At 40.3% G+C, this 13,252-nt stretch overlaps 1 protein-coding gene across 7 annotated transcripts in view; it reads left to right on the top strand.

Annotated features, from left to right (window-relative positions):
* CCSER2 (coiled-coil serine rich protein 2) overlaps positions 1-13,252 on the top strand; it is a 66,341-nt gene that overhangs the window by 36,744 nt on the left and 16,345 nt on the right. For 3 of the 7 annotated variants that reach the window (XM_077350637.1, XM_077350636.1, XM_077350635.1), the window contains exons 8-10: positions 1,419-1,505; positions 2,214-2,312; positions 10,638-10,722. In XM_077350637.1, the coding sequence (XP_077206752.1) occupies positions 1,419-1,505; positions 2,214-2,312; positions 10,638-10,722 (271 nt within the window). The remainder of the gene's footprint in view (positions 1-1,418; positions 1,506-2,213; positions 2,313-10,637; positions 10,723-13,252) is intronic. The other 4 variants (XM_077350633.1, XM_077350631.1, XM_077350632.1 and 1 more) reach the window with 2 other exon arrangements.

Here is a 13,252-nt window from a genome sequence, read left to right as displayed (position 1 = left end):
CGTGGCCCACCTCCAATTAGTCAACGGACCACATGTGGTCCGCGGCCCACAGGTTGGGGATCGCTACTGTATGGCATTTTGCCTGTAAAAGTTTCCTCACCTATTGTTGTACCTTTTGGGGGGTTGTAGACCATTGTACAAATATTTGCTTCCCCAGACCTCTTGGCCCTGTCAGTTAATAAGATACAACCTTCTGTATTCTGGCAAATGCTAGTTGTTTTGGATTTGTTTCTGTTTTGCATTCATTTTTGTTCTTTGTCATCAAACATTTGCAAGGGCGATTTACTTGCTGAGTTTAAACACAATTTAATAAGTTTGCTGAGTTTAATTTTCATTATATCAAATCAGGCATCAAATAAATATTTCAGTTTAGCTGTTTTTGCATGATGCCTAGTAGATAAGAGAATAATGCTATTTAAGCTATACAAGAATGGGGAAAAATAAAACAGTGGCATGAACAATCAGATAATAACATTATAACTAGAAGAGTTCTAAATATTCCATAATTGCAGGGTTTTTTTAGAAGGGATCCAATCAGATTTTAGCAGGTAATGCATTTCAGTCAATGGAAGAAGCAGCTGAGGAAGTTGTAAAAGTTAAAATAAAAAGTTGAACTTTACAAAGAGTCAGATGAAAAAGAGAAAATAGGTCTATAGATCTCTTGCATGCTGTCAAACTTAAGTTAGGTATAAAAAGGACAAGGTAGCAGTAGAGAGAGAACAATAACAGTATTACTATAATGCTTTAAACCAGTGGTCCCCAACTTTTTTATCACTGGGGACTGGTCAATGCTTGACAATTTTACTGAGGCCCGGGGGGGTAGTCTTTTGCCGAGGGACATCACCCCTCACCGCCTGAGCCCCTGCTCCATTTGCTTTCCTGCCGGCGCCCCTGACTTCCCGCTGCCCGCTGGGAGGTCCTGCCAGCAGCAGCTGCGCAGTGCCATACCAAGGAGGAGCCGCAGACATGGCGGCCGCTGGAGAGCACCAAAGGTGAGGTGGTGGCACAGTGGCAGGGCAGTCCCCAAGGCAGGTTGAGAACCACTGTTTTAGGAAGTAGTTCATGTATTCTCTTTCTTAACAAAACTTTGTTATTGTTTATGTTACCATAGAATCTTAGATGATGAAATCACTTGAAATAGGCCCTTAAACATGTACAAAATCAGAAGTAGTCAAAATAAGAGTATTCAAAATGAGAGTGCTGTTGGCATGCTGTCATTGGATCTTGTCAAGACTTCAAATGTCTGCAGTTTGTGTTGCTTTTGGCAGCCTAATACTCGAAGCGGAGTTTGTTTCAAATAAAAACAGAGAGAACAGTTTTGCCAGAAACTTAAGTTTTCCTGTGAGAAAGGTAATTAGGTAAACATGTCATTATGTAAGAGTATAGAAATGAGTGTCCTGTTGTGTTTTATGTGCCAGACTGATGATTTGTTGAGTGAGATCACACAGCTTAAAGAAGATTTAAAGAAAAAAGATGAAACAATCAGGCGACTTGAACATCGGCTTGTGAGTATATTAAGTCTGCAGAGAATGTGATCTCCAAAGTAATTGGAGTGAATTCCTTTTAAATAGAGTGCAGTTAGACTTCAGGTTTGCACGTGACCTGTAATTTGTAAGTGCAGCTGAACACCTTTATGTTGTGGGATGTCATGTTGTCATTCCCTGAGGTTCAAAATTATACAGCAGCTGTCTCTGATGTTCAAGGGATTTCCTGTTGGGGGGGGGGGAGGAGTTACATAAAGCTTTTCTCAGTATCAGTAAATGGAAAAGTAGGAGCAGCAAAATGAATTGGAGCTCACATGAGGGAGGGGGAGCCCTTAGAATCGTGCTGTGGCCTCTTCTTGGTTGCTGATGTATGATACATGTATTTGAATAGGGAAATCTGATTACAAAAATATTTATTTGATTATTATAAATTTGTAATAAATGGCTTCAAGGATTAGCAATAATGCAACTCACTTTAAAACTCTGCAAAAGGTTTTAAAGCAGTTATAAATGATAAATGATTTAGCAGTTGTTCACACTGATACCGGAGAAATGCTGGTTAGCTGTATGTGGTGTGACTGTAAGTATCAGAAGCATACGTTATTATTGTATTAAACTATGTTATGTGGAATCTGCCATTGGACTGCCTTATCACGTAACAAATATATTTGTCATAAATGCAGTTTATTCATCATCACCCAATGCTTTGTGCTTTCTGTGTGTCTAAAGTCTGTTCAGTGTAACTGCAGCAAAGACAGCCCAAAATCTGAAGTGGTTGGGTGCAAGTATGCTGACAAATATACACAGACGGCCTCGAGGAAAAATGCTGTGAGTAATTCACATTTCTCTATATACAGTGGCTGTTTGGATCCATTCACTATTTTGGATTGTTTTGCTGTATTACTTTGGACTTAGCAGTTCTGTACAAAGAGATGTGCTTACCCTTTTGCTCCATTATGTGGCTGCATCGGAAACGACTGGTCTCTATTATGTGTCAATGTGTCTCAATCCCCTTTTATTAAGATTTTTTAAAAATTCAGTAGGACCTCAGATCTTAGTTCTTTCGAATGCCTAAGTAGCTGCTTTATAAAGAACGCTTTTATGCCATTAAAGGTAGTCTGTAAACCATTAAGAACTCCGTCCAAATCCAGAGTTATTGGATTTCAGTATGGTGCTGCAGACATGCCAGAATCCAGACATGATTTGACTGGGTTCTGAATTAATTTAAGGAAAGTGTAACTGGATTCTGAATTCCATATGTAACTTATTCTGGCCGAATATTCTTTTCAAAACTTCTTGCTGATATTCTTTTTCTTCAAAAGTTTAATTTTTTTTCATGCCTCAGCTGCTTAAATTGCCAGTTCCGTAACTGGAAGCAGATGTCAGTCCAGGGATGGATGTTAGTGGCTGTTTATTTCTTGGTAAGATCTATGGATCACGAGAAGGCGTTGCCAGCCTTGCATGTGGCCACGAACCCTTGTAAAAACACTTGATGCTGTCAGGATAACCAACTGTACAGCCAGCAGATGTTTTGAGACTTTTGTGTTGGTCTGAACTTGAATGAGAAAAACTGGATTCCTTTTTAAAAGGGTATTTCAACCATACTTGCTCATGAACCTGTATAGAAGGGGAAAAGAATGTTTCTTTTGTTAATAACATCTTGTTCAACATTTATGGCTTTTTCTGTGATTAAAAATAGCCACTTCAATAGTTGCATGTACTTCACTTTCTACTGGTTTTATAATGGGATTGCATAAGTGTACATTAGGTAGTCCATGGATGGCCACAGATGAATCAGCCATGCTGCAATTGTCCTCAATTAGGAGAACAGCTGGCCCTAACTGCAGCTCAGTTAAACCTATGTCCTTGTTGGCTACTCTTACACTGTTACTTGCTATACAAAAATGGAAGCCAAATAACAGATTCTGTAGGACACCATAAAATATCTGCACCTCCCTTGGTCACTGAATTACGCTGTTACACCTTATATAAGTTTGTACACTACACGGATCTAGGTTTCTTCCTACCTTGTGGACCAGAATCTCTATTTGAGGTAGAAGATTTTATGCTAAGAGCCACATTTCACATACTTTGTGGGAACTTCTATATGTGAATTGTCATATTTTTGTTTTCAGATAGATGGCAAAGTGCACTATCAGTGGCATTTTAAATCAGTTTTTCAAAATATGTAAGATATAATTAAGACAAAAATATATACCTATATTAAGTTCCGATTTAACTCTGACACTTAACTTCTGAATACTGTTCTGAAGGAAATCCCTGTGAGCCTAGTTACTTCATCAAGAAATTCTATAATATCATATACATTCCTTCTCGTAGTTTTCTTCCTTCCCTCCTGTAATGGTAATAATGTATAAACAGATTTTGGAAAAGTGTATTTCTCCATGGAAAATAAGGAATTAGAAATATATTTAATATGCTTGTTTACACAATCTTCCCCCCCTTTTCTACACTCATTCTCACAGTAAAAAAAAATCTAAATTTATTTTGTGCAAACTGCTGGAGCTCTGGTGCATAAAGGACCCCCCCCCAAAAAAAAAACAGATACCCCCTACAGTATGAGTAACAACCAGCTTTTACTTTCCTGGAAGACAGAAGAGTGCTCCCTCCTTTTCTTTTTTTGCTTTCTTCAGAAGTAGAGGAAAGGAAATAATGCTTTATTTGTGCTACCAGGACCTACCTATTATTTCCCCCCCCCCCAGTACTTCTCCTCTAAGGACCTCTATGCATTGTAAGTGGTTCTATCTCTTAGCCTTAACCTACTTCACAGGATTGAAGGAGGTCAGGCTAAAAGTGACTGGCCGAAGGTCACCTGGAAAACCTTATTCACATACCACAAGTAGGTAGGGAGTTAGGGCAGGAGTGATGTTTTAGCCTCCACTTCTTGGGTTGCTTTAACACCCACTCCTTAAGTAGTATTGCTGTCTAGTTGATTTCGAACAGCTAAACAATTCTAACTTAATCCCCCCTTTAGTATTTTATTAAAAGTCATTTAGTGGTGGTGCCTTTAGGTATTTAGAGTATTGGCCGACAGTTTCAGACACAACCATCCAGAAACAGGTCATTTTCATTGTAAGTGTGACAGCCTATGGTCGGTCATTCAGACTACAACAAGCTACAGAGAAATGCCAGCTGTGCACTAACTCACTATGTTGCAGCACTCAGGTGTGTGTCTCACTCTTATGTGGAGCCTGATGCAAACCTTCTCCTTATGGTCAGGGAAACTGAAAAGAATAAATCAGTAATAATGTTTGAATGCAGGCAAATATTGCTGAATTGTGCTTTGCTTATATCCCAAATGCCAAGATTCTGAATTGTGCAGAAAGGAGCAAGGGCCACATCAGTCACAGGAAGCTGGGTTCATGCATGACTAGAGTTTCCTTGTCATTGCTTGTGATGTCTGAATGTAGCCCGTGGCATTGTAAGGCTTAAGAGATGCATGCAGAGGGAGCTCTTCCACCAGGCATTCACTTGAGGCTGACTGAAGTAGAACAGCTGCCGAACCCCCAGACTGAAAGAACCAACCCATGAAAGAATCAACCCACAATGTTACTGTTCATTGTTATTTATAATGTGGTTTTGCAGTGTTCTGATGCCTTATTTGAAAGTTGATGTTACATACTGTTACTATATATCGTTCCTTGTAATTTGTATTATATAATGTTCAATGTAAACCGCCCAGAGCTGCAAAGAAATGGGCGGTATAGAAATCGAAACAAATAAATCTAAATAAATACATACATACATAATGAGGTACTAAAAACAGTCACCCTTTACCTTGCTTTTCATTAAGCTTTACAAAGCTGAAAACCAAGCATCGTCTTCTGTACCAAAACGAGCTACAGTTTGCTATCTGCATGTGATCCTAATCAGGATCAGTGTGCTAAAAATGGACATGGTTAATATTCCTCATGTCAAGTCAAATAAGCAGTAGAGAGACCAATGGGCAATTCAACATAGCAGAAGGAAAACTCCCATTGGTGAACATACCAGAGTACTCAACAAGGAAAGTTATTTAGTAGAATGATTTTTTAGGATTTTGCTTTGAATTATAATCATGGCAGAGTATAGTTAATGTTACTCAGATAGGGCTCTAGTTGATTATCAAAGAAAGATGGGAGTGCTTCGCATACATACTAGCTGCTTCAGAATGCAAGCATTCAACCCCTTCATTAGTAACAGATTTTTAAGAACCACCTGAAAAAAGTTCCTTTTTGCAGTAGGGTTCAATCAACGAGGAACATGACAACACCCTTGACTACATCGAGTGAAAATACAGCTGCAGCCTTTTCATATATACTTAATAAGATTTTGTATTGTGCAACTATTGCTTGAAATGTGACGTCACTCAGCATCCGTGTGTCTCACACAAGGCTGCATAAATCATCCAGTTTTTCAGTTGAGTGTTGATATCAAATGTCAGCCCCTGGACTAACTCTGGTTACAAGCTCACCTTTAAAAAAAATGGTTCACTAGAAAATTTACTGGGTTTAGTTTGTAGTTCATGTGCAGTACTCGCTACACATCCTTGTACAACTAAGCCTCTGTGGAGGTCTTTATGGCCTTGAAACTGAAGCCAAAGTGGAGTGGGCTGGATCTTCCATCAAAGTTTAGAACTTTAACAGAGAAGAAACAGGACTGGAGAGGGAGTTGTCCCACCTGGTTTTTAATGTATTTTATTCCCAGTGTATTCATAGACTGTAGAAACAAAGTAACAAATACAGGGGAGCCTGCTTGGGTAGCATGGAACCGCATTTGCCAAATCTTGCTTACATTGCGAGATCATCCAACTGTGCTCCTAAAGCATTTAGTTGTTCCCAGAACCCATAACTGCACCCTTAGCAGGGATGTTTACAGAACACCCTGTAAGTGCAAAAATGTCTGCTAGTAGCATAGTGGTAGGGGGTAAAAAAACCAATTTTGATATTTAAATTAGCCATTCAAAACCCTGTGGGAGAACACTAATGTGATCTCATGATGTTAGTAACCTTAGTAAATGGATTCATGAGAGTACATTTGCCGAGGTCAATAAATTGAGAAATGACTGCGCTTAGAAATAAATCCCCCCCCCCCAGTGTCTGTGCTCTCTGCCAAAACTGCAGGGAAAAAATGGGAGCTCTGCGCTTGGTTGAGCTGCTAATTGGAAGTCCCATGACATGGAATTCAATTAGATGAGCAATCCAAGGGATGTGGAGGGGGACCTGTGTTAGATTCTCTACTATAGACTTTTCCTCCCTGCTCACCTGTGGATGCTCCTTAGCACAGGCAACCCAAGGAGGAAATATTTATGAGCCTGATTTACTGCACTGGGCCATCTATTCTGCAGAGGCTGCACTGTTCAATGGATTGCTTCCATGTCAGAAGCGTTAACTGTTTGGCATCTAACAAGTTTGCGTAACAAGTGTTTGACCTCTCTGAGACTTAAAATAATGGGTGCAGTTTGCACATGAAACTTACAGATGCGAAAATATAATCACATAAAATTCCCATCCACTACAAACTTGCCTTGTGCCTAACCTTGCTAGTATTTCGCAGGGGGCTAACTGTGGTGTGTTTTCCCCCTCCCCCAAACTTAGCTTTCTACTGTGGAGCTAGATGAGTTATTGCTATGGGTTTAAATTGATTTTTTTTTTACTGTTTCTATTTTTCTTCCATGATCGTGAGTTTTGCAAGAGCTAAAATTCAGGAGATACATTTTAAAATAATAATTATTTTTAATAATGGGTGCAGTTTGCACATGAAACTTACAGATGCGAAAATATAATCACATAAAATTCCCATCCACTACAAACTTGCCTTGTGCCTAACCTTGCTAGTATTTCGCAGGGGGCTAACTGTGGTGTGTTTTCCCCCTCCCCCAAACTTAGCTTTCTACTGTGGAGCTAGATGAGTTATTGCTATGGGTTTAAATTGATTTTTTTTTTACTGTTTCTATTTTTCTTCCATGATCGTGAGTTTTGCAAGAGCTAAAATTCAGGAGATACATTTTAAAATAATAATTATTTTATTTTTATAACCCTTCCCTAGACAGCTCAGGGCGGGTGACAACAGGCTTTAGAAACAGTCAAAACAGGTTTATATAAAAACAATAATATATTCAATATATTAGGTGTTTACATCTTTAAAAGCTACCAATGCCTCAATTAAATTTGTGTCCTGAGGATGTAAACAGTATCAAAGCTTTCCTTTGGGTGGATGGAATTTTAGAATTTTAGGCCTGCATCTATATTTTATCTTAATTCTTGGCCTCAACAGCTTTGTCTTACAGCCCCTTTGGAACTTTTTAAAGTAAGCTCTTTCCTAAAAGAAAATGCCCATTTCAATAAAATGTTACACACACGCAAATATATTTAAAATATTATAAAATTTGGAACTCACTGAAGAGATTTTGAGTGTGGGAATTCCTTTTTCCAAGCCCTACTTAAATGCCTTCATTGTAAATTGGCAAAATCTGTAATAGTTTAGTTATAATGGGGCTGCATGCGTAGGGGTAAATCAAATTGAACTCTTTGGAATTTCTGAGAAAACATGCATTGGACTGGACTGCATGAATTTCTCTGCTCCCCTCCCAATAAATAGTTTCATGTAGCATATCTGGATAATAACTTTGTATTTGTGTTGTTTTGTCAAATTGCTTATGATGTCTTTATGAATCAGTGACCTCTAAAATAGCCTGATGCTGACAGCATTGTTTAGGGTTTTGCAAACTGAAGGCCATATCTTCCTTTATGAAGAAGAGGAAGAGAAAGAAGAAGAGTTGGTTCTTATATGCCGCTTTTCTTTACCCGAAAGAGTCTCAAAGTGGCTTACATTCGTCTTCCCTTTCCTCTCCCCACAACAGGCACCCTGTGAGGGAGGGGAGGCTGAGAGAGCTCTGATATTACTGAAGAAGAAGAGTTGGTTCTTATATGCCGCTTTTCTCTCCCTGAAGCAGTCTCAAAGCAGCTTACATTCTCCTTCCCTTTCCTCTCCCCACAACAGAAACCCTGTGAAGGAGGAGAGGCTGAGAGAGCCCTGATATTACTGCTCTGTCAGAACAGCTTCATCAGTGCTGTGATGAGCCCAAGGTCACTCAGCTGGCTGCATGTGGGGGAGCACGGACTCAAACCCTGTGCTCCTAACCACTCCATCAATCTGGCTCTCTTACTGAGTCAATCTATCTCATGTTGGGTCTTCCTCGTTTCCTACTGCCTTCAAATTTTTCTAGCATTATTGTCTTTCCCAGTGAGTCGTGATGTGACCAAAGTATGTTAGTATCGTATTAGAGCTTCTAGGGAGAATCCAGGCTTGATCATTTTACTGATGCCGAATTCAGTTTGGCCTCTAGATGTTGTTCAACAAGTTCAACTTTCCCCCCAGTACCTGTGGCTGCTGACCATTTAATCCAGTCCACAAGTGTTAGCTAGCCAACAGCCATGGTTTGTGGCTGGGTACACATATGCTTAGACACAGCTATTTTTTTGGGGGGGGGGAGTAAAGATATGGCTGTATGCTTTCCCCCCCCCCCAGTTGCCAGTGTAATGGTGGCATAGGGTTTGCAGAGCCCTCTTTCACTAAGCCTGCCATCTGGATGTTGCATGGAACGGATGGCTTCCCTTGTATGGAGAGCCTGCCTGTCACCATCGGAAGCATGTCCACAAGGAAGAGGGCTTTTTCCTCGCCAATAATAGCAGAACTTTCAAACTTTCTCTCAAACCTGTGTGGAATGTTTTATTGGAAATAGGTGTCAGCTGCTTTTTAATCTGTGGGATCTGACCTCAATTTTGGGATGAAATGACTGTGGGTTTTTAATTAAAGCCATCTAGTCCCTCTTACACATCTAATATGCTGGCTAAAGTCAAGTGAATTACCATTTCTTCACTGGAGTCTTCCAGCATAACGTAATGAGAATACTAACCTGTTTGTGTGGCTGTTCAGATTCCTAGATTAATTTTAAAACCAACAAACCAGTACCATGAAATTCCCCAGCCCATTCTTTCAATATCTAATTTTCCACCTGTAAAATCCCCCCCCCCTTTTTTTTTTATATTGTAGCACCAGATTTGGTCGTTATTTGAAGGAAGCACACCATTTATCTTCCAAGTGACAGCGTCTTTGATGCGTGCATAGGGCATTCATGTACTTAAAAAACAACAACAACAATGCCTAGTTGCTGCGGAGAGCTTAGAAGACCCCTCCTTCCCCCATTTCTCATGCAAGGACACCGTTTCATCTTCAGCTATATAGCTTCCAGTCAGGCTGATTTTTTTCCCATTGTTCTATCTGTAGTACTTACATGACCAACCGACATAGCAGTTTTTGGTAACTGATAGTCTAAACCACCTGAAAATGAAATTGTCCTGTATTCATGCTGGGTCCCTTCTCCGCTTGCTTCTTGTCTTGTCGGGAGTTCCAAAAGTAAACTGCCACACTGTGATTACTTGCCTGTTCCTAGCAAAAGTCAAGAGATGCGGCTTAGTTCAGAGACTGAGGGACTGCACAGCTGCGGTTAAATGAACTGGTCGGCCACATGAAAGCTTTCTGGATTTAGTCCGTGCCGTCACCGTCCCAGTATGATCCACTAATATTGTTTCCAGATGTCTCAAAAGAGTCAGGCTACAGAAAGCCTTACCTAGTAATTTTTTAAAAATTCTTTATTACTTGGTGGCCTTTCCAGATTTTGAAATGCATTATTTCTTACAGAAGTCAACTTTGTTTCCTGTGAAATTATTGGCTAATTGATTTTATGGTGAGATACAGGTTTTGACAACAGGTCATCAGAAAATCACAAATGTAGCATTCAAATCAAATTCCGTTCCCGTCTTAACTGACTTGGCGCTGTCCTCACCACATCTTAAATTCCTAAATATTTGAAGGTTTTCCCTTCAAATATCTTGCAGGAGGGAGTTCTTACAAAATGGAATGACAAACTAGTGAAATAGGGACTCTGCCCAGAGTAATGAAAGTTGGATGTGAAAGGAGTTTGCTTATTTTTTCCAAATAATTTCAGTTGGTTGTATTCAAATTTGTTATGTGTAACAAAAATGGAAACAATTTGGCTTTATGGTGTTTATTCTCTCCCCCCCCCCCATTCTCTTTATTATTATCATTACTATTATTATTATTCTTTCCCCCATCTCTTTCTCTGCACAGGGTGGGTATTCTGCTCCTTCCTTCTCTCCCTGGCAGGGTTCACTCCAGGGCGCCCCTCGGACTGTTCCACCGCAGCGCAGACAGAGTGAGTCTGGCCTTCTCACTCCTATCCCTCCCCTGTGCTCCAGTAGAAGCCTCCCCTTTGCACGCACTGTTCATCATGTAGCATCCCTTTCTTCAGCGCATCACCAGAAGGCACATGCTGGTGTGTGGCATTATAACCTAAGCGCCTCCTTCCCCTTACTATATAACTACGGCTGAGTTTTTCTCCAAAGCATAATAAACCTAAAAACCGAGCTGCAAACCTTGTGTCAAGTCCATCCCGCAACATGAGTCTTGCTGCTTTTTTTGTTTTCACTCCTTCTGTGGCTTTTTGAAGTGTGTGTCTGTCCTGTTTGTCCACGTTATCTGCATGTGTGCTTATACAGATATATTTGCATAATAATATTTGTGAACATCATCCTTAAAAACACAGTGTAAAAGCTTTGCTGTCATGGAATACTAAGACTCTTTTAGTTGTGTGTGAAGAAAAACAATGTATCTTGAAAGCAGCTACATTGGAGTCACACATAACACGCGATGGAAAAAACTGGCATTTCCAAACCATGCATGGTTTACTAATATTGCTTATGAACTAGCAACAGCTTGAACTAAGATGGGATCTCTCGTGTCTTTGGTATACGAAGAGAAGATAAATTTGGTGATTTATACTGTACTAATAGAATAGGAAAATGGTAAGTTTTTATTGATTATTAGTCAGGAGGTTAACATAACATTGCAGGAGCAGTGTCTAGTGAACACCTTATTTGGGCATTTACATTTGCTACTGGAAGTTCACTGCATTTTAAATACTCTAAAGCTGAAATACAAAGCATCGATCTGTGGAAAACTCTTGAAAAAACCATGTGCATGACAGTAGGGTTTTAAAAAGTAATGTTAAGAAATGGTTCAGTATTTCAAATGGTAGCCAATGAATTCAGCAACAACAGAGTAACAGTTTGCAGTATGGAAGATTCGTGTAGTGCAATACAGTAGCAGTGACTTTTTCTCCAATGCAGTGCATTATGTACAGTTTTCTTTACGAGGCATGGAATAATTGGATTAATTGGATTATTTCTGAGTATATCAACCAGCATAGAAAGGTGGTCTTGAGACATGGCTTGCTGTTTGGTCCCCCTACTGAAAATTCAGCGAGTAACACCTTGATAAAAAGAAGTAGCAGTCCCTTATGCAGGGGTGGCCAAACTGGCTCTCCAGCTGTCCATGGACTACAATTCCCACGAGCCTCTGTAATCCATGGACAGCTAGAGAGCTACAGTTTGGTCACCCCTGCCCTTGTGGTTCCAGTCAGCGGCAAACTCATTTTTTGTTTTAACTTGAGTGCCAGCTCTGCTACAGAGTCTTGGACTGGGCTCTGAACACTTTGACCCTTGTTTGGGGGCTTGGAGCTGCCATGCCTCTTGTTTTGCAGCAGCAGACTAGAACTGCTGCTCTGGTGCAGAAGGAAATCTGTGCAGGGGTGTAAGGGGGAGAGGAGTGCTTCTTGCAATACAATACAATAGAAAACAAAACCTTTAATAGCATTCACAATATAAAACAATATAGAAATCGGTTCTGTAATAAGTCTAAAAAACTGTGAGGAAAGTTACAGCAGGCAAGGGAGCAGCAAATACAAAAAGATGAAGCCAGCGACGTTTACTTCTTTTCCCTGTGGGTCATTACTATAGATAAAAACTTGGCTACCTGTTCAGTGGTCTCCGAGCAATTATCGATAAGCAGCAATTCAAGAGCCCTGCCATCTGAGACATTAGAGAAGGGTAGAAGTGGGGAGATCAAGTCAGAACGTTTGTTATACAACTCACATCGCAGAATGATATGGTAAACCGAGTCTGGTTCTGTATGGCAATACCTGCAAGTTCTTTCATTGCGGGGAATTCTCCTATACCTGCCTTTCAACCATTGCGGAAGGAAATACGTTTAGTCTGGCTAACATAAACACTCAGCGGTTTGAAGGTATTATAAGGTTGGAAAAATAGTGTGCCATAGTGTTTGGGGTATAGGATAGACCAAAAGCCCGTGGGGAGCACGGTCCCCCTGCACCAGCATAAATTATCTAGAGATCAATATCCTGGATTCTTCTTTGGATAGTTTGAAAAATATGATCCTCTCCAGAGTTAGCTAAAGAATCAAGGTCAATGCCTATGGATTTAATCTTAGAGGCAATGGCCTGAGATCATTTCGAAATATAATGATCAGATGGAAGAAGTGCAAGCAGACTATTTGGCGGAGGGCTAAAGAAAAGATGGAGCCAGTATTTGATGGATAAAATCCAAGCACGTGATTCGATAGTGTGTAGACCCAGCTCAGCACATAGAGTCAAATAGGTTACCGAATTCGGTAAGCCTAAAATTCTGCGGTAAAAGGCCGCAGGCATACAGTCAGCTTCTTTATTCAGAGACTGGATCCATACAGGAATCCCAAAGAGCAGTCGAGGGATCATGGAAGAGCCACAGGCACGTATTGGTTGCCCTTCTGGAAGTGGAAGCGACAAATGGCCTGTGATTTATTCTTGGCCAAGGAAAGACTAGTATTACGCTGGGGAGACCATTTTAGTT

This window comes from Paroedura picta, chromosome 8 (assembly GCF_049243985.1).
Source record: "Paroedura picta isolate Pp20150507F chromosome 8, Ppicta_v3.0, whole genome shotgun sequence".
Classification (NCBI taxonomy): domain Eukaryota; kingdom Metazoa; phylum Chordata; class Lepidosauria; order Squamata; family Gekkonidae; genus Paroedura; species Paroedura picta.
Note: the sequence above shows the minus strand (reverse complement) of the source record. Positions and strands in the feature narration are given on the sequence as shown.